The following is a 20,650-nucleotide window of genomic DNA, read 5'->3' on the forward strand; positions in this document are numbered from 1 at the left end:
CCCAGAGGAAGTGAATGGTAAGGTCCAGGTACCTACACTGACCTAAACCAGTTAGGACCAATGGGGAGGCTGGTACCATGGCCGGCGCTAGGCGTGTGCAGCATGTGCGGCTGCACTTGGCCCCCGCCTGCTAGGGCCTTACACTGAGGGAGCCCTTGACTCCCTTGTGCAGGCTGCAGCGTGGGCCGTGTGCTCAGAGTCCCTAAGCTTGCTGCAGTCCACTCTGAGCACACAGGCGGGCACACGCTGCAGCATGCATAATGACTTGGAAGCTTGCTGGAATATCTTTTTCAAAAGCGGCTGCTGTCCCTTGAGGATTGGCTCCCTTTTGTTTCTTCTTGGCAACCAACCTGTCGACCTCCTGTGACTCTGCAGAGAGAACACCGCCGCCTAACCTCCCCAACGCTCCTAGCGGCCCAATAGGCGCTACAGGCCTCAGAAGCACTGCTGATCACTTTCTTAAAGCACAGCGTTTAAAGTGGGTGCAATCTAATATTGATGGGCTATTTAAGAGACCTTTGCTAAGAACGGTAAAGGGGCATTTTTATTTTGAAAGCATATGCAAAGCAGCAGTTAGGTGTCTAAAATCTGTGCCTTCCTCCAGCACAATTAGACATATAGCACAAAACCGTTTTAGCTATTTGCCTTATTTCCACATGTTTGTTTTGCAAGCCAAAACGTTAAATGTTCATTTTCCTCACATTATATACGAAGCATGCAAGTGAGCCATGAATATTTACCAAGGATGTGACAAGAGAGGTTGTCATCCTGGAGACTAGAGGGGATATTTTCTCTGTTTCTGGCCCTGTTCTGATTTTCAGGGAAAAAGTGAATACATGTGGGTGGACAGAGTCCGCCCACTTTTCAACGGGTAGACGCAACCCCAATTCCGTGTTTTTGAGGCCAGCATTAAAAAAAATTGCTTGCTCAAGTGTTCAGCTACTAGGATTTCACACCAGGTTGTCATGTTTCCAATTCAGGCGCTTACCCACAAGAACACATAAAAGTGCCATTAAAACTCACGTCTTATATTTGGATCTTGTTTTCTTTGGACTATTTCATTATAAATTGTTGGGCTTAAAAGCACCTTTTATACTTTGCTAGTGTAGTTATTGGAAATGTTCCTCTCAGATTACCATGTTTTCGCTGCTGCCTACATACATGATGGTCATTATCTTGTGATGTCACTTCCTGTGATGTTATCACGTGCAAATTAAGGGCCCCACGCTTAATTTGCTGCGCTTCGCACCGCAAATCTTAGGGCCGGCCCTGGCTGCTATGATGTGTGTTAAGATGGATTTGTAGAATCTGGCCTGGTGGACAGACTTCAGGAGGCCACCCTACTTATAGTGAACAAGGAACTCTGAGAGGTTAGCCAAAACCCAATTAAGGTAAATGTGGAGAGCAGTCAAGGCTATTCTCAGGAGTGTGTGAGTGGGGTCAGGGGTCCACAATGAGTCAACACAGTCAAGCACAAAATAATTCAATTTAGACAGGAATGTTTAAATATACCAATATTTATTATATGCCTTAAACACACACACAAAATGAAACAAGCAAGTGATACTATCGCACAATACTCAATGATAAAAATATATACTTTGCCATAGGTTCCTCAAATGCATTCAATGACTTAATCAGCACTTGATGGGGTAAGTAAAATGATGCAGTAATGATGTAACTAAGTCACAAGTGATATGCCTGAACTTCAGCAGTCCAACCCCTAAGAAGAATGTGGCTTTGTGGCCAAAAGTCAGAGGATTTGTACTGATTCTCCATAGAATGTATGTGTAGAAGGTAAGTTGCTTGTGTTGGTGATTGTTCCAAAGAAGAGATGCAACAAAGTTACTGGGCAGGTAAAATATGCTTATCTTTGTGGTGGTACTGCCCAGGTTCGACAGGCAAAAGGCAGTGGAATGGAATGGTGGGATACAAAGAAACTGGTTCTCAATGTTATCCTATGGTGGACAGGGGAAGACAAATGCTTTTTGTTTACTTACCCCCCCCTGATGCCGATTTTCACAGATGAATTGAAGGATTGACTGGGGGCACTGGAGGTTGGATTTCCTGCCATTGGTTCCGATGAGCAGTGCCCAGGAGCTGCGGGTGCAAGCATTCTTACGGTCGGGTCCAGGAGCAGAGTGCAACCCTGAGTGATGGCGAAATGCAAGACTCATTGATGCAGCCATCTCCAGGACACTTCACAAGACAGCAAAAGGCGAGTTCCAGCTCCGGCCACCGTACACAGACAAAGGCAGGCGTCCTTCCGGTCTCGGTTGCAGAAGTCCTACCAGAACAGGATCCCTTGAGGCTGAGCTGTTGAAATTCAGCAGGAAGGCGACTTGTACCTCAAGCTGGCGACCACCAAAGGTCACAGTTCAAATGTGGTATGGTGACAGTCCTGGTGAGGTAGCCAACTGGAGAGCTGGACCCCACTGGAGAGCTGGACAGTCTGCTGAGTGGTCCAGATACACTTCTGAAGGCTCAGGATGGCTGGATCCTTGAGAACACACAGACTGGTTGGTCTCACCAGTCCAGCGGTTGAAGCACTACACAGGACCTCTGCAAATCAGGTAGTCCAACAGGACTTCACTGGGCCTGATGCAGGAAGGGACGCTAGGCCTCTTCAGGAGTCTTTTTCAGTCCGCTGCTCTTCAATGAGGAATTCTTGGCTTCAACGCTGATCTGAAGAAATGGCGGCAGGAGTCTTCTTAACCAAAATCCATCCTGGAAGCAAGTCCAGGCCCACCAATGGCAAGGAGCTGCACCATTCAAACAGCCAGTAGTTGTCCAATCAGGGACACCTATTGGTTTCATTCACACAGCTAGACTCTCTGGCACCACAGATGTGAAGTGGGACCAGACAGTCCCACTCACTTCCAGGGCCACGTACGCACTGTTAGGGAGATTTCTAATTTCTGTGCTAATTCCCTTCAACCTTAGAGACTCCCAGCTCTTTTGCTGGACTTTAGGACTTTTTACATTTTTTGCCCTGGAGTGAGTGAGACCTTTTTCTCACTCTCATGTGTTTTTGGCCTGATTTGGATTGTGTTTCCTCTGTTTTTGGAGTCTGACAAACACCATAGGCATCTACTTTATGTGATGGCGAAATGCAAGACTCATTGGAGAGCTGGACTCATTGGAGAGCTGGACAGTCTGCTGAGTGGTCCAGATACACTTCTGAAGGCTCAGGATGGCTGGATCCTTGAGAACACAGACTGGTTGGTCTCACCAGTCCAGCGGTTGAAGCACTACACAGGACCTCTGCAAATCAGGTAGTCCAACAGGACTTCACTGGGCCCGATGCAGGAAGGGACGCTAGGCCTCTTCAGGAGTCTTTTTCAGTCCGCTGCTCTTCAATGAGGAATTCTTGGCTTCAACGCTGATCTGAAGAAATGGCGGCAGGAGTCTTCTTAACCAAAATCCATCCTGGAAGCAAGTCCAGGCCCACCAATGGCAAGGAGCTGCACCATTCAAACAGCCAGTAGTTGTCCAATCAGGGACACCTATTGGTTTCATTCACACAGCTAGACTCTCTGGCACCACAGATGTGAAGTGGGACCAGACAGTCCCACTCACTTCCAGGGCCACGTACGCACTGTTAGGGAGATTTCTAATTTCTGTGCTAATTCCCTTCAACCTTAGAGACTCCCAGCTCTTTTGCTGGACTTTAGGACTTTTTACATTTTTTACCCTGGAGTGAGTGAGACCTTTTTCTCACTCTCATGTGTTTTTGGCCTGATTTGGATTGTGTTTCCTCTGTTTTTGGAGTCTGACAAACACCATAGGCATCTACTTTATGTATGGTGACCCACAGCACCTTCAGTGCAGTGTCACAGAGAAATCCTTTTACGTTTCTCATAAGATTTTCAAAACTTTTTTATTTGAACTACTGTTCCCAAGAATAGTAAAGTGAAATTGACTTTACTTAGCTTTTCTCTTTTTAGGTCCAGCACACCCCATCTAATGTGGAGTGTTGGGGGGTTTACCTAGTAGCCCCTTATCCTACATTCTCATGTAACATTCTTATATTACCCTCACTACTTTAAATGGCTACTGGCAGGGGTTTAATATTCCTACCATTGTGCTTTTCTACCGCAGACTGAATCCTCAGCTGCTGTACAGCACCTATGGGTGACCATTTCTGTCAAAATGGCCCCTGTCGTCTTTTTCACCATTTTTTGTTTGTGAGGTCTTTCTTGGGTTTTACTCTGTGTTGAGCCAGGTTTGAGCCCTTCCTTCGTTTTGCTTTTGGCGGACTTCAGCCCTGAAGCCTGCCTCTGGCTCAAGTGTGTCTGAAAAGGCAGGATGTGAGGAATGTTCCCAAAACTCCCCTGCCCTTTGTCTCTTGGAGTGCATGAATGCAACCAGTCCTGATTGGCTGCCGGGCTTTCAGGACAGCCACTCTACTGTGTGATTGACAGCCTAGGCTGTGCATGAATGGGAGAATCTTGCTTAAAAGGCGAGGGTTTTGGGACTAGAGGCAGAGTCGACCACTAGGAGAAACATCCGACGATGACACCGTGAACGAAGCTTGCTGCATCCTCCTAGACCTTTGAATTGCCTGGTGAAGCCCTGCTGCTGTGCTGAACTACTTTTTCAATTCGACGGAGAAGCTCCGGGAAGGGATGATTTCTTCCCTTGGGTTAGTGGGACCAACTAACACAGAGAAACTCCACTGGACCACCTTCGCTGATTGGCTGTAGTTCTTCACTGCTGCAAGAACCGAGTGCCAGGGGCCGAGAAATCCGTAGTTGAGTGCAACGTCTGAAATCCAGCCAGAAGCTCCAGGAGTCGCCCAAGGACCCTCCAGAAGCAGGACGACCTAGAGTCCCTAGAGCTAGAGTCCCCAAACCAGAGTGGAGGGCCCAAGAAGTGAAGGAAGCCCAACCGGTATCCGAAATCCGCGACTGTGCTATTTAACGAGTGCTGAAACTGCGAAGTGCTGCGGAATCTAAAAGAGCCCGTAGCTGCTGGCAACTTCCAAATTGCTGCTGCAGGAACCCTCCACGCATCCTCCCTCTTGTCCCCATGACTGAGGCTCAGGAACCCAGGGTCTGCACTGCTGCAACATGACAGAAGCCAGCTGGACCACTCTTCTAACCAGAGGTACTGTTTAGACTTGGGGTACTTACCTCAGTGTCTTTTTAGATGTGTTCTTCTCAGTTGGGAATTGCATTGGTTTACGTTAGAGTTGATTCCAACTCTGTTTTTCACAGGATTCACAGCTTGTGACCCTACAAGTGATTTCGACAAACTCTCTAACTTTGTGCAAGACTGTTTATCTAAGTGCCTCAGTTCCTTAGACTGTGCTTCAGTTGACTTTGGCTGTCCTGGCTCCCTGCAGACTCTTCTAGTCCATTGACTTTGATATTTCTGTCCCTCATAGGTGGTAAATTGTTTTAGGCTGTTATTGCTGGGAAAGACTTGTCTAGATCTCATTGCAAGATTTAAGTGTCCTCACCTATACTGAGAACCTGTTTAACCTTTTCCCTTCCTTAAACCTTTCCTTTCTGCAACCTCAATCTACAAAGTGTATTCAGTGTGATATATAAATGCCATTACCGTCCTTGTGAATGAAGTCACCTCAGGGAGTAGGAAGTGTATAAATGGCATCTCTAAAGAGTATCCACTAAACTTGTGCTGATCCTGAAAAGTATTTTAAAGTATATTTACCTTGTACATAAATTGCCTTTTTAACAAATGCTTACTTAAAATTGATGTTAAATAATTATTTATAACTGAAACCTACAGGTTCTCAGTATAAATCTTCCAATGAGATCTAGACAAGTCTTTACTAACAAACCTATTGCCAATCCTTACTTCTAAATACAAATAGTGTGGGATACAATGTTCTGCAAAAGGAAGGTGTTTGAGAAATGATATGTTAGGATATTAAAGCCGTTGGCTTCCCTTCCCCGCATTTTCAGCACAGGACAAGGTGGCACACTCATGCTTAGAACACACACTGGCTTCTCTAGCACCAAGCTGCAGTTCAAAGCCTCAACATCAGGGCCTTCTGTGCCAAAGTCTCTTTGCCATTCAAAGTCTCTTATTTCAGAGGGCCTGATGCAACAAGTAAAACATCAAAGTTTCTTTCTTCTTAGGATTTCACATACACAACTTCTTGGGTGATTTACTGTTCACCCCGGGTCCCCTTCTGCCGGGCTCAGACCCACTTTAACACAAAACCTTCAATCGGTCTTCCTCTGTCAGGCTCGGACAAAATGTATCTACTTCATAAAAATCGAAGACTTTCGACTGTGAGCAGGATTTTGCTCGACCCATTGCAGGACCACTTGGATTCACAATTACTCATTCTATTCTTGATACCTTTTTCTTATTTTCACTTTTGCCTTTTCTCAGCTGGATACCTTACAGAGACCAGACCTTCGATTGAGCACCCAAGCGGTGCTGGACCACTCTGTAAAAGGTGTTGGATCTTGCTTTTAAAGTTCAATCACTCAGTTCAACTTTACTTGCGTCTCTTATCACACGCGTTTAAACAATGTTCGTTCCAGCACTCGCCATACAATGTTGCTGCTTGCAACCTTGGCTTCAACACAGACCAGTCTTGTATCGGTCTCCTCAACTCACTGGCTGTGTTAATTTCACTGACGCTGTTTTGTTCTTGGAGCCAAGGACGGTACCCTTGCGGCTGGTGCTTCTCCCCACCTTGACTATTGACGCGGGAATGCCCCGGGAATCTCCGACACACAATGCAGGATTCATCAGCCTGGTTTCCCGGCCTTACGCCTTCTATTCTCAAGGTTTCTGGAAAGTAAAAAGGTCAAGGGAACTTCCCTGCTTGCGATCCCCTTCTGTTTTGCCACCTTTCTTCTCTCGTTCAGCTGCCGGTTCGAAACGGCTGTTTTCTCATGTGCCTTGCTCAGAGTGTTTTCTTGTGCTCTGCCTTTTATCCATATGGGAAAGCTTAATGGAAGTCGGGTATGTGTGTGATGGTCAGTAATTGCCTGACCTGGCCTGACCATTGTATTGGGACACGTCAGGTATACGGCTTGGGTGTTAGTCTTTTTTCCCTCATAGTGTGCTGTCTGTGTGAAAGTGTTTGTGTTGTAAAACCGGGCCTGGGGGGGAGAGTTCCTAAATATCCTACCTTGTAGGATGGGGTAAAGGTGTTATAGGGAAGAGGATACCACATCTCACCATCTGGTGTCCCACTCCCCAAAGACCCCTCTCCCAGGTGATCCTCCCGCACTGGTCCACCCACAGGAACTGGATCCAAAAGTGAGGGCCGTGTCCTGGCCACCTGGATGACAGATACCTAGGCACTAGTGGGTGAGACACCTTCTGGTTTCTCACAGTAGGTATAAATTTAAGACTGTTTTAGAATCTGTATAAAACCGACCAGGGAAAGCGAAGCCCAGTTGGTGAACTCGCACACTAATATTCTGAAAGAAATAGTTAAGTGAAACCTACAGCATAACTTTTGGGAAGAGGACCAACCAATTCACAAGCGAGTAAACCAACCTTGCATATACTTTTCAGAGTGGCACAACACACATTCAAGGTAACTGCTCACTCTCAGAATTAGTTACCAACCAAATCATTTATAAGTGAGTACACTTTTAAACGCTTGTTCTCTTTTCTAGGAAACCGCCCCAATCCTTAAAGTCTTTCCCTTATTCTTGTGGCATGAGAGTTCTCAGTGGCAGAAGGGCAGGGTCACTAGGTCTCTGGTGTCCAACAGGCAGTTGGGGAGCTGCAGTTGGGAAGTTGGGGAGCTGCAGCCACGGGAAAATCATGGATGCCGAAACAGTGGGGAGCGGTCTCCCTTCACTAGAACCTTAGGAAAAGGATCCAGTGTCCCCAATACACATACATGCAGGAGGTGAGTGAGATAGGTCTCCCTCACCTTCAAAGCCAAAGGAAGAAATCCCAGTGAGTCCAGCAGTAATGCTGAGAGGCCCAGAGGAGAGCGGGTAAGATTTACAAAATGAAAATCTTCCTGACCACCACCTTGCTTGTGCATCTGGGGTAGGAAGCTGCTGTCATTCAGGTGGTTATTGGGAGCCCTATACCACACCGCTCCAGTTTCGGCTATTTTTGGTCCCTTTGATGGGTTTCCGTTTTTGGGGCAGTTTTGGGCTGTCTGCCCGCTCCTCTTTACGGTATCCTGGGATTTTACTGAAAATGTGTTTTGATTAAGCAATGGCGATAGCGAAGAAGGAACTCTGCTATATGCGTCAGACTATGATGGCGGAAAAAAAACAATCTGATGAACCTAGACACGTGACGCATATGGGTACAGTAGATGTCACACTAGGGATAGTATTACTGGCACGCCCTCTCAATGTCCCTTTTCGAGTTTTGAAAACAAAAACTTATACTCTGCAGCTTCCACTAGATGTTGGCCTATGCATAGCATGTGAATCTAAGCAGATACAAGCATCAGAAATACGATTATGGTGAGTAATGTATCCCATCTGCGGGTGGTGGGGGGGGCTGAGGTGCAGTTAAAAACATAGAGAAACGGGCGTTGGCGGGGGGACTTGCCCCCCCCAAAAAAAACATTTGGTTATTTTTATTCATTAAAAAATCAATCTACTTTGTTTCTTTTTCATTTGGAATTTACCTGGTCGGATTTCTCAGTCTTCACAGAGCCATCTTTGTCATTGCGTTCTCTCATGACTGGCTGGTCCCACGCCACGAAAGGCTTATTAGTGTTATTTTTGGTTGTTTGGATCGTTGTTGTTCTAGGGTTCAAGTCCATAGGTGACCGAAGTCTGGAAACTGCCCCGTCATTGAAGATTACTTGACTCACTTTTTTGGGGGGGAAACCTTCATCACGAGTGCTTCCCTCTGTGCCCTGTGTTGGTGGTTTATTCAAGATGCCTTCCTTCACAGGTCCTCAGTCAAAGGTTTCTTTGCATCCCTTTCTACTGAGTTTCTCCGTAGACTTATACTTGTAACAATCCTGTTTTGCTTCTCTTCTACCTAAGGTTACTTGGTCTCTTTTTTTTTTTTGGTAGAATTTCTAACGTGTGATATTTTCCTCACCTGGTGAGTCCCCAAGCACTTTTTGCTGCACTATTGGGTTTTTCTGAGTGAGTGGAAATCTTTTTCCCCACTCGCCCATTCTCATTTTTGTACTCTGTGCACCTCATTTTGGATTTATTTTATTGGAGTCACTTTCGTCCATCTTTTTCTGCGGCATGTGTAATTTCCTATTGTAGTTCGCTGCACCTTATGTGCAGTGTTACTGGAAGCTCCTTAAACTTCCCTCTTTGGTTTTATTTGTATTCCTTGTTTGAACTACTGTTCCCAAGGATAGGGGGATACTTTTTATCCTGCCTATATTTTTCTTGTAAGCCCAGCACCCCCCTCCAGTGTGCTTGCTATATTCAGTTCTAACTGGGAGGCTGACTGTCCTAAAAGGACATCCCCCACCCAAAGCTTGACTGACATCATGCATGTTGAATGGCTGGGCTCCTGCATTAAAGGTGAGGGTCCTCATGCTGAAGCCAGGGTCAGCCACTGGATCATCCATTCCGAAGAGAATGACGTCTGCAGCTACCTCCAGGGTATGCCAGAGCCATCTGAGTGACCGCTGCTGCTCCAGCCCTCTTTTCCAAGCGACCGGGAAGCTCCGATCTAGACGGCTCACTCCCTTAGGCTAGTGGGACCAACCAGTCTGAAGATGACCTGCAATTTAAGCCATCCCACAACGAGCATGACCTTCACGTGCGGCAAACCGCCAATATTGTGGGACCTGTGTGCAGTGCATCACCTTCCGAAGAACAAATCCTCCCAAAACGTTTTGTGGTCTCCTTCCAGACCTCCAGAAACCAGATTATGCTCCTTGAAGTCCCCTCATCTGAAGCCTGGGCCGAGAGAGCAAGCTGAGTTGACCTGATTGTAACCGTCCTTCACTGGTGCTATGAAAAGGGTGCCAAAACCACAGAACAGCGAAGAGTCCTTTGTCTGAAGCCTCTCCACTTGTTTGCTGCTCCGAAGATCCATCAAGAGTCCCTTCTTCAGTCTGCCTGACCAAGAATCTGGTGGCCGGTTTTACTGCTGCTGCATTGTGGAAGCTTCACGCTGATGCTTCTTCATGCTTAAGGTAGTGTGAGACTCTTGGTAGAACTTTAGTTGCTGCTGTGTTGTGGGACTACCGATTCGAATGTTTGGGTGTTTGCCCATACACTTTTGGTCAGGCCTAAATGCGTGTGCACCTACAGGGAGCCTTCTACAAAGTCCCTGAACACTATTTCTAAACAAAGAACTGTACTTGTAACTAGTCTTCTTCTGGAACTCTTGACATTCTACAGTTTGTGGCTTATCCATTGTGCCGTCCAATCTGAATCTGAGACTCTCATACTTCGATAGGGAAAGACTTCTAAAGCCTAAGGCCTCTATGAATTTAAATGCAAGTCTTGCCTGGTCTGTGTTGTCTTGATTCATTCGTTCTTCATTACACCAATAATTTAAAAGTATTATCTGCCAAGTGCTTTACTTAACTTGAATTGCTTCCAACCATTCTGCAAGTGTGCAACACGTTATTTTAGTTACCAGTGATATCATTCATTGATTGTTGGTTCATGAATACTTTTGCTAACATTAAAAAACTATCACTTACCTGCATTCCAATTTAAGGTTTAACATTTGAATTGAGTTATCCTGCAAAAGTCCTACTGTATATGTGTATAAACATTTGTCTTACCTTAATTGCAAAGTGAACTTAACACTGCCTAGTATATTTAATAAATAATTGTATTTATATAGAACTACAAGTGTGTAAGTGTCTTCTGGACTGTTTGTGTGCTCAAAGGTCTTTGTACTCTACTACATCCCTTCGCTCGCCTAAGATAAGCTGGCTGCTCACCCATAGCTGCACACATATCCGGTGCTCACACGCACCTTATGACTCTCTCTCTCTACTGACTTGAACTTCGGTTCCCAAGGGCATTCAACCTACCAGTGCCTTGAGATCATACCATTGGTACATAAGGCAAAATAACATAACATAGCTACCAAATCTTTTGGTTAGTTCAGGCCTATACTAAAAGTTGGAGCCCTGTAAACTCAAAGGAGTTTTCTATAGTCCTACCTTAGGTGGACCTTAGGTGGACTTTAGGAAATCTCCCTACCATTCTTCAAGAGATTTTTTTCTGATGTCCCCTGGGGTCAGGTGTAGAACTGGCAATTACCTTTCCTTCACCCCATTTCTGCCACTTTGCCTACCGACTTCGTATTGTTGATTTCATTAGAGAAGTTTTGAAATTACCTGAAACTCTTTGAAAGGACTGACATGCATTTAAGTGTTTTTCCTCTGTCCCTTTTGGGTCCCTGGAGTTTTGAGAAAGTCGAGATTTTTTGCATCTGACACTATTTCGAAATTATTGGTATCGCACTCACATTTGTGAACAATTTCCTCTTAGAATCAGTGCTTAATTTGTGGTGGGGTTTGCCCTGGCACTTATTTTTGAACCCTGGCACTTATTGTCTCAGACTCGATTTTATAATAAAGTGATGTTTGGCGATCTTATTTTTTTAACTGTTAGTCAATAATAGTCACACAACAAACAGTGTTCACTAGCCATGTATCTGCATCCTGGACCAGCAAGTTGTAATCCATGCAGCTGATGACCCACGCTGATTCAGCAGTGCTAGGCATCCATTCTCATGAATAGCAATGAAGATTGCCCATGCTGAGAGCACTGGACAGTCTTGATTCTATTACAGACAAAGAGGCGAGCATTATGCTTACTTTTCTTTATTACTTCTTACACGGCAATTTCAACTTCAAACATTTTTAAAACTTTTAAACACTTTCCAAACTTAGCAACACGTTTTTGTTTACATCTGTACCTTCCTTGCAGGTTTCAAACTAAAAGGGGGTGTTAGTTCTCCTCTCTTAAAAATGTTTCTCAGGAACTACCAACTCCCACAACTCTCTGCTTTCTTGTAGTCCCAGTTTGTCCTTCATGTCCAATCAAGCTCTGTCCATGCCTATATGTAGCCCCTCTGACGATGCCGATCCTCTTTCTTTGAAAGCGAATGTCCATATAACTATAAACATCAACTATCAACTTTTCAACAATGGCCACTGGAACACTCTCCTCCAGAACCTTAACGCTCACTCGGTCCTCGAACTGTATCAATGGGCTTGCTGACTCTCCTCGCTCAAGTTGCTTTCTGCTCTTCCCCTAAAAGGATGGAGATACAATCATAAGGGCGGGTTCTACAAATATACTTGCGACAGAACAGTTTACAGTATCATTTTAACATATGATTTCAACATATCCCTGGGCGGGATATAATGCTCGCCTCATTGTCTTTAATAGAATCAAGAATATCCAGCGCTCTAAGCATGGGCAATCTTCATTCTATGTCGAGACAGGAGGCGAGCATTATGCTTGTTCAAAGCTGTCAATCACTCTATTCGCAATCTGGGACATAGGTTTAAAATAAAAGGTTTTGAATGTGCATTAATTCGATCAATCAGCAGCTTTCATGATGTCTTGCAATGGAACACTTGTGGAAAATGCTCTAGAAGCCATTGCGCCCCTTATGGAATGCGTCCCAAACACTGATAAATCAATGCCAGCTCAGTGCATTACCACTCTAACCCATCTGGCTATTGTGGCCGTTGCCACAGCGTGAAAAGGCTTCCTACGCACAATCAAAAGCTGTGTGACTCCTCTCGATATAACCACTGCTGTTGCTGTCTCGTAGTCTTTGATGCATTGCGCTACGCATAACTCGCTATTATTGGGAAAATATGGGTAAGAGATGATTGTAGAATCTGTCTTCGTCCTATTAAAAGATGCGAACAGTCGAAAGACCGTCTGAACGTCCCAAAGGTGGAATATTTGGGTTCCAGGGGCTTTCACATATTAATACTTTTCAGTAGACGCAATATGGCTGGATGCTCCCCTACTGGCCGATTGTCTACCTTCTCGTGACCCGTTGAAATATCGGACCTGTACACGCCTATTGTCCTGTAGGCGCTGCCCTCTGCGAATCTTTCTGTTAAGAAGTTCAATATTTGTACTACAGAAGCTGAAACGGGATCAACACCGACTCTTGTGCAGTATGCGCTCCAGCGCTTCCACGCGGCACCATAGCTCCTGATGGTAGACGGCAACCAGGAGTCTCTAATACACTCGGCTGAGAAATGCCTGGCAGCTGCCATCTTTGCCCGAAACTCTGCATGCCATCAGGTGCAGTGTGCCTCCCACTACTAGGGGATGGAGCTGTCCGTTCGGGCCCTGAAGAATGTAGACCCTGTGAGGAATCACTCTCGGGAAATCCGTAGAATCCGTAGAAAGTTCCATCACTACTGGAAACCACGGCTGGGACTGCCATATCAAAACTACAAGCACTAACTCTGCCTGCTCTCTACGGACGTTCGCTAGAACCCTTGTCAGCAGGACGAACGGGGGAAAGGCGGAGTGGACTGCGCCCTTCCACTGCTGTAGAAACGCATCCGTACCTGCTGCCGCGGGGTCTATTCTCCAGCTGAAAAACTTGGGGATCTGTGTGTTCAGTCTGGATGCAAATAGGTCGGTGTCTAGAGGGCTCCACGTCTCCTGCAATCGATCGAAGACGTCCGATCAGAGCATCCAGTCGCTGGAGTCTACCAAATATCGCAAATTCCAATCCGCTACTGCTGAACCCCTGGCAAGTATTCTGCTGACACTGGTATTTGTTGCTGCAGACAGTGATGCCAACAATCCTTTGCCAGTTAGGCCAACATCTTGGAGGAGGTCCCTCCTAGCTTGTTGATATATTGGACTGCCGAAATGTCATCCTGAGCAGGATGCAACACTTGGCTCGGTCCTTGGTGAAGGCTCGAACAGCGAAAGAGCCCGCTAGGAGTTCTAGGCAGTTTATGTGGAGAGCGAACTCCTCCTCACACCACTTTCCCCCGCATTGGGCTCCCCAGCAGGTCCTGCTTGCGACGTCCGGGGTGTCCCCGAAAATGGCCGTGCCATTCCAGGCTTCCATGTTTTGCTGCCACCAGTAAAGTTCTGTGATGGCTTCTTGGTCTAAGGTTACTAATTGATGATATCCTAGTCCTCCTCTGAGGTGTCTTATCTTCAGTGTCTGGAGGGCTCTGTAGTGCAGCAGGCCGGGAAATATAGCTTGTATGGAGGCCGCTAGCAGGCCAACTATTCGCGCTAGACTGCAAAGCGTAACAACCTTCTTTGCTACTACTGCCCTCAGTTCTATCTTTATGGCCTTTACCTTTGCTGGCGGGAGCACTAGTGAGGCTTTCTTGGTATCTACCACAAACACCAGAAACTCTATCCTCTGAGACTGGCGTAGGTCGGATTTCTCTCCGTTTACGATGAAGCTGGGGAGGTATGAGCTCGAACACCCAAGTAGCTTGATCTTGTAGGCTTGCAGCGCTCTGCCCTATGATGAGGATATAGTCTAGAGATAGGATAATCCTGATCCACCTTTCTCGAATGGCTGCCGCAACTGGGCGTATAATCTTTGTAAACGCCCACGCTGCAGAAGCTAGCCCGAAAGGGAGACAAGTGAACCTCCATATTTCCATCCCCCATCGAAACCGCAGAGACCTTCGATGCTGCTATCAGAATGGTAAGATAGGCGTCTTTGAGGTCTAATCAGACTAACCAGTCTCCTGTCCTGAGCAGGCCTCGCAGAAGGTGTATGCCTTCCATTTTGAAATGCCGGTATACTACCTATCGCTTCAAACTCTTCAAGTTGATCACTGGTCTGATCTTTTCTCCCCGGTGCACCAAAAACATGTTGCTGAGGAAACCTTTGCCTTTCAGTGTCTCTCTCTCTCTCTCTCTCCTTTGTCTGCTAGACCGCGCATTTCGCTGTATAGGATCTGCTGCTCTTCTAGGGGCATGTGCATCGCTGCTGGTTCTCGTGCTTTTGAGGGGTTGCCTACAAATTCTAGCTGCATGCCTGAAACTGCTTGCAATACCCATGCATCGATGGACAATTCTCGCCATGCATTCAAGAACCAACAAGTTTTTCCTCCTATTTTCGGAGGGGCTGCTCCCCTGGTACACCGCCTTGTGTGGTTGCCTGTCTGTAGGCTCCTCTCCCTCTGCGATTCCTGGGGAAGCGGATCCTGGTCCGAAAGAAATTGTCTTGCTGCCGACTCGCCCAGTATTGGGCTCTGTGTCCTTGAGGTCTTCTGTACTGACCAAAGCGGCGGACGCCCGACCTCTCTGGCGTCCGGTCCCCGCAAAAACCTGTCCTGGCTAAATTCTTCAGATGGATGATTGCGCTTTCTCAAGTGCTGAATATGTCCCAACAAATTGAGACATTTCCTTGGCAAAGGTGTCTATAAAAATAACAGGCCCTTTGCTTCTCTGCCTGCCTCATAAGAGGCCAGGTCGCTCAACTTGTTATCAATCTTTAGCAATACCCCGCGCCTCCTCTCAGCTGAGAGGGCGCAGTTGGCATTTCCTAATAGACACACTGTTCATTGGGCCCAGCTCACTAGAGCTACCACGTCTACTGGCTTGCCCGCATCAGTGGTCTTTTCCGCCAGGTCCATTATCTTTGCGAGCAGGCCTACCAGGACTCTGTCCTGACACCCACGCCATGCTCTGTCAACCCCTTTCCTGATATCTTTCGACTCCTTTGTGACAAATGTCACCATTTCCAGGTCAAATTCTGGGGTATCTGTGACTTTCCCTGGCAGCAGTGGCCTGGGGCATTCTGCCCTCATCTTAGCTCTGACTTCCTTGTCCAGTGGTCTTCGTAGGTGTTGTGCCATCTTGGCGATGGCACCCATTCTGAGGACTTGGGATACAATATTGCCTCAGGGTCAAACATGTCTAGAAGGCTTTTGTCATTGTCCTCATGAGGCTTACTTATATTCTTGGGCTGAGGCATCTCCGTCTCCTCTTCGCCTTCGTCTGGCGAGTAGCCCGCATCCTCTTCCTCCCCCTCATTATTCCCCCCTGGGGCAGGGGGTCAAGAGCCCGGAACTGCTGCCCTCATCAAAAAGGCTTTCTTCAGCCTACTCACCGGGTCGTCTGGCTCTTGGGACGTTAGTTCTACCCCTTCCATGGTGCACAGGGGCATCAAAGAGGCAGTCCTCTTCCAAGACTTCTTACAGCCTTGGTCAACCCCAGAATCGGGGTGTCTTGTCGATGTTCCCTCCCCCAGGCTCAGCACCCTCTTTCTCCTGTCCTTCTCACCCTCCGCCTTCTGCTTATTCAGCATGGCTTCAAGGTGGTCCAGTCTTTGGGCTAGGGGCATCATTCCCTCGGTCACTGCCTGTGACAAGGAATCTCCTAAAACCCTCTTTAAGCTGAGAGAGAGACCCTCTTCTGCTGCAGGCTGGTCTCCCCATTCCTCTGAGCTCCATTCTGGAGGTGTACTCTGGGAGACTGTACGCTCCTTAAAGCGTGCCATTTCTCACTGGTAGCTGTAACGTGCTGCTGGAGGGAACTCGACTGCTCAGATACACGGAGCATTTTATTGACTCCCTTTTTAATTTTTATAAACCTCAGCGTTGTACTGATACGAAGTCCGGTGTATTTCCAGCAGCTTGCAAGGCGCGTACGAAATCTCTCTGAAGAGATTTGTTACACGAGGTGCGAGTCGGGAGAAAACCTCCCTGCTCGCCGGCGCCCGCGGGGTCCTAAAGGCCTCTGGACGAGAACGGTAATGGGCTATGGAGGAGGCGGGGCTGGCTGCCTAACGCGGGCGTGTTTGCCCGCTGTTCCGGCCCCCACCTCTAACGCTAAATAAATGAGTCTGTGAAGAAATCCGAAACGGTAACTCGCGCTCCCTGCTACATGTGCCAATTCTGTGTAAACCGATATGCATTCAATAAATTAGCTGTATTAGCTTTGCTCGCATCACACCAGCCACTAATTCTACACCAGGTCACTCCTTAATCGTGCTATAAATGCATGGGAATAAGTGAGGTACTTATCTCTGTATGGCAGCAACAAAGAAAGAGGAAGGGCACAGTCAGAGGGGCTACATATAGGCATGTACAGACCCTGATTGGACATGAAGGACAAAGTGGGACTACAAGAAAGCAGAGAGTTCTGGGAGTTCGTAGTTCCCGAGAAACATTTTTAATAGAGGACAACCAACACCCCCTTTTAGTTTCAAACCTGCAAGCAAGGTGCAGATATAAAGTTCGGAAAGTGTTTAAAAGTTTAAAAAATGTTTGAAGTTGAAATTGTCGTGTGAGCAGTAATAAAGAAAGATGAGCAGAATGCTCGCCTCCTGTCTCGACATAGAATGACTTGGAATGTAACAATGCTGGATACTTGTGCTGGCCATGCCTGATCTCTGCTCTACATCATTGGTGCAGTTCTGCTTCTGTAGTAACCGGCAGCCGTGCCACAGAAGGGTGGGTTGGCAACCGCAGGACAGCCAGAAGAACCAATGCAGGGGCAATGCTAGTGAAAGGCCATTGCCAAAGAGTACCTGTCCTGAATGCCAACCTGCAGAAGATCTTGCTGTAGTGTTTGACATGAAAGTTACATATACCATAGGAGGAAAGCATTGCTGCTCTATTGGAAGTGATGAAAGCTACAAAGTAAGTAGATGCGGGTGATTGAAACAAGGAATATGATTTAAAAATGTGCATGTGGGCGTCAAGTGTAAACATGTAGTTTCTTTCAAGTGTCACTTTTCACCTCTGCTTTTGTCTGCAAAAACCTTTCATACCCTTTCATTCACAAAAACCTTAAACCTTGCTATCAGATTCCCTTTTGGATTCATTTTACAGCACATTTGACTTCAACAATTCCTTCTTTTGTGTTTTTTGCAGCTGCCCGACCTTCTATCAATGTATTCAAACAGTTTATGATGAATAAAGTTGGAACACTGCCACATACGATACCTATTGTTGGAACCCCACAAACTACATCTGGGTCAAAGAAATTGAATGCCAATCCAACATCATTTATGGTCGTTACTCCTGTGGCCTCATCCCGCTCATGCCAAGTTTTCACAACCACTCCTTCAACTAAATTATCAACTTTAACTATGCCGTCATCTTCGCCTTCAGCTGTCTTGACAGCGGCCACTCAAGTTTCGAAAGAAAACGCCAATGAAGCAGTGTCTCCTGTTACCCTCCCTATTAATCCAGCACTTAAAGAAATTACACTCTCGTCACCTAGCTTTATACAATCTCCTATTGGCTTTGGCGTGACATTGGCATCTCCAACATTAAGTACAACTTCCCCAAAAACGATTCTCTCACCTACTGGAACCACAACAAAAGCAACTGTGGTGAAGCTACCCACCGCTCCGATTACACCTCTAACTCCCCTTTCCTTCGCAAGAACTCTAATAAGCGCATCAACCATTCCACTCCCAGTTACCACAACTGCCTCCCCTTCCTTGTTGTCCCCAGCAAAAGCTGCAACCGTTGTAACCACATCAGGATCCACTATAGGGTCTGTGCCTATTTTGCTTTCTGGAATGAGTTCCCTCGGTCATAAACAAGGTAAGCTCGAGCAAAAACACTTTAATCTCTGGAAAAATATTTCTAACTCTGCTTTTTATATTACGTGTGGTTCTGATTCATTAGCTTCACAGTAATGCATGTGTTTGTGATGTCCTTTCACCATTACCCATTTGCTAATTGGAATTTCTAAAAACGAAACAAAAGATGCATGAATAGAACCCATAACCTTTTTGACGACCTGCAATGACCGAGAAATTGAAGAGCCCATCTTACCTTGCAAATCTGATGGATGTCGTTCCCCTTAGTGCTGCCTAACGTTCTGGAGGATCCCAGGCTCGTAACCAGGTTGGGTTGATTGAGTTCCTATTTCTCCTTTTTTCACAATGTCTTTTATATTGTTAACAATACATAGACATAGAACATAAAAACCCTATACAAATATAATTAAAATGTGAAGACGTTTATTAGTGAATGGGAAGGTCTAAATTGACAGAGAACATTTTTTTCCTTATTTAGTAGATATGGTTTAAGATTGAAATTGTGAGATTGCACAAACACGAGTCCTAAACTGCACCTAAGGGAGAAACATTTTGCTTTTTCCTGATGAATTTACCAAACCTTTCCCAGATAAATCCACACCCATGGCCTTATATAGGACGTGACTCTGTGATGTGATCCCTTAGACCCTTGGCCTCCCATGTTTGGATGGCCAAAGGCACTGTTCCCTGTGCAAGAGTTAACCTTGTGCTATTAGCAGTATGCTCCATTGGTTGTTCTAGACACTTCCTGAGATTCAGCTTGCTGTAACCCGATGAATGTCCTTGAGGGTACCCTTAATTCAGGTATAAAGGGGGAGAACCTCGGGTAAACTTTATTACGTTTGTGTGAATGGAAACTGATTAAGCCATCTGTTGGTATAGTTTTGTCCTGCCCTGGAAGAGCAGAAGCAGGTGAAACAAAGACCAAATCTTCTATAAAGATGTCTGAAGGATAGTCATGGCATCAGGTTGATTGACAGGCAAGCCTCTTTAAAGCGCGCGGGGGTTCATTCATATTCCTCTGTATGGGAGCTAGACAAATAATGTTAAGAGGGGTTCACAGAACCAGCCCTGTGAGATGGTTCTAGGATGCCACTCTAGTTGATGATACCCTTGATTGCACTTGGGCATAGCCAAACTATCAAGATAAGCTTAGACTGAGCTGTAAGGCAAACTTCAGGGGCTATGTGTGTGATATAATAGTAAAGTTAGCTATAAAGCCTGTCTGTTTTCCGGGGAGCCTCAACATACATTTTGAGGTGGTGTATCAATTAACTTATTTCTGGTTTCTAGTTTTTAGGAGACCGAAGAATGCACTTGCATTACAAAGAAGGGTAGCGAAGGTTATATCCTTTTCCCCCCAGATGAAGAGTAAATGCTAAATATGGCTGTTTCACGTTTCTTCCAGTCATCAAATGCTACAAGGTAAATTTGGTTCCATCTCTAGCATATGGATTAGAGATTCTTTACTTGGAGGATTAACAGATCCAGGATAAGCTATAAGGTCTTTTGTGGAGACAGGTGTTGGGATTACCCAATTGTGTTCCGGTATTGGTGATGAGATTTGAATTGGGGCTTCTGTCCCTAGGGCCTATATTTAAATGGAGACTGTTGACATTGTATTCTAAGGTCCTTGCTCTTCCGAAAAATTCACTGTAGGTGTACATTAACATGGACAGGGGCTAATAAACTGTTCAAAAGATTGTAATGTTTGTGTGGCTAGATGTGATAATGTTCTGATTAAAGTTCATGTGTCCCGTAGGGTACAAATGACAAACCACAAGGTGGTGAAGCAAACTATGGCAAACTGGCTGGTGTGCGACTAGAGACTCACTATCACACTATAAATTACTTGATCAGTTGGATAAGGAGGAAAAACGATTGGGAACCGTTCCAGTGTACCTTTGTAAATTCCTGGGTGCACTTTTGAGGCAGTGTTTTATGTGGATACGTCTCAACTTGTTTACTACGCATCAGATAGTAGGAATGTGTAGTAAAATATCTAAGGAGATTTATTGCAGATTATGTGGAGTTGGTGCAATTGAGACGCTTCCACCTTTTGTGCATGACCAAAGGGCTACATTTGATACTGACATTTGATTGCGTATTTTAATGGGAACACAATGTCTTTTAATATTGGCTACTGTTTGTTTTGCAACATGAATTATGGGCTTCTAATAACTCTTTGTATTATTGGTATAATAGGATACATAAT

At 45.8% G+C, this 20,650-nt stretch overlaps 1 protein-coding gene across 3 annotated transcripts in view; it reads left to right on the forward strand.

The window, feature by feature from the left end:
• The window catches only part of MGA (MAX dimerization protein MGA), an 872,134-nt gene that overhangs the window by 437,255 nt on the left and 414,229 nt on the right, over positions 1–20,650 (forward strand). For all 3 annotated transcript variants that reach the window (XM_069638800.1, XM_069638798.1, XM_069638799.1), the window contains exon 15: positions 17,756–18,436. In XM_069638800.1, the coding sequence (XP_069494901.1) occupies positions 17,756–18,436 (681 nt within the window). The remainder of the gene's footprint in view (positions 1–17,755; positions 18,437–20,650) is intronic.

Source organism: Ambystoma mexicanum, chromosome 14 (assembly GCF_040938575.1).
Source record: "Ambystoma mexicanum isolate Mex_15411 chromosome 14, UKY_AmexF1_1, whole genome shotgun sequence".
Taxonomy (NCBI): domain Eukaryota; kingdom Metazoa; phylum Chordata; class Amphibia; order Caudata; family Ambystomatidae; genus Ambystoma; species Ambystoma mexicanum.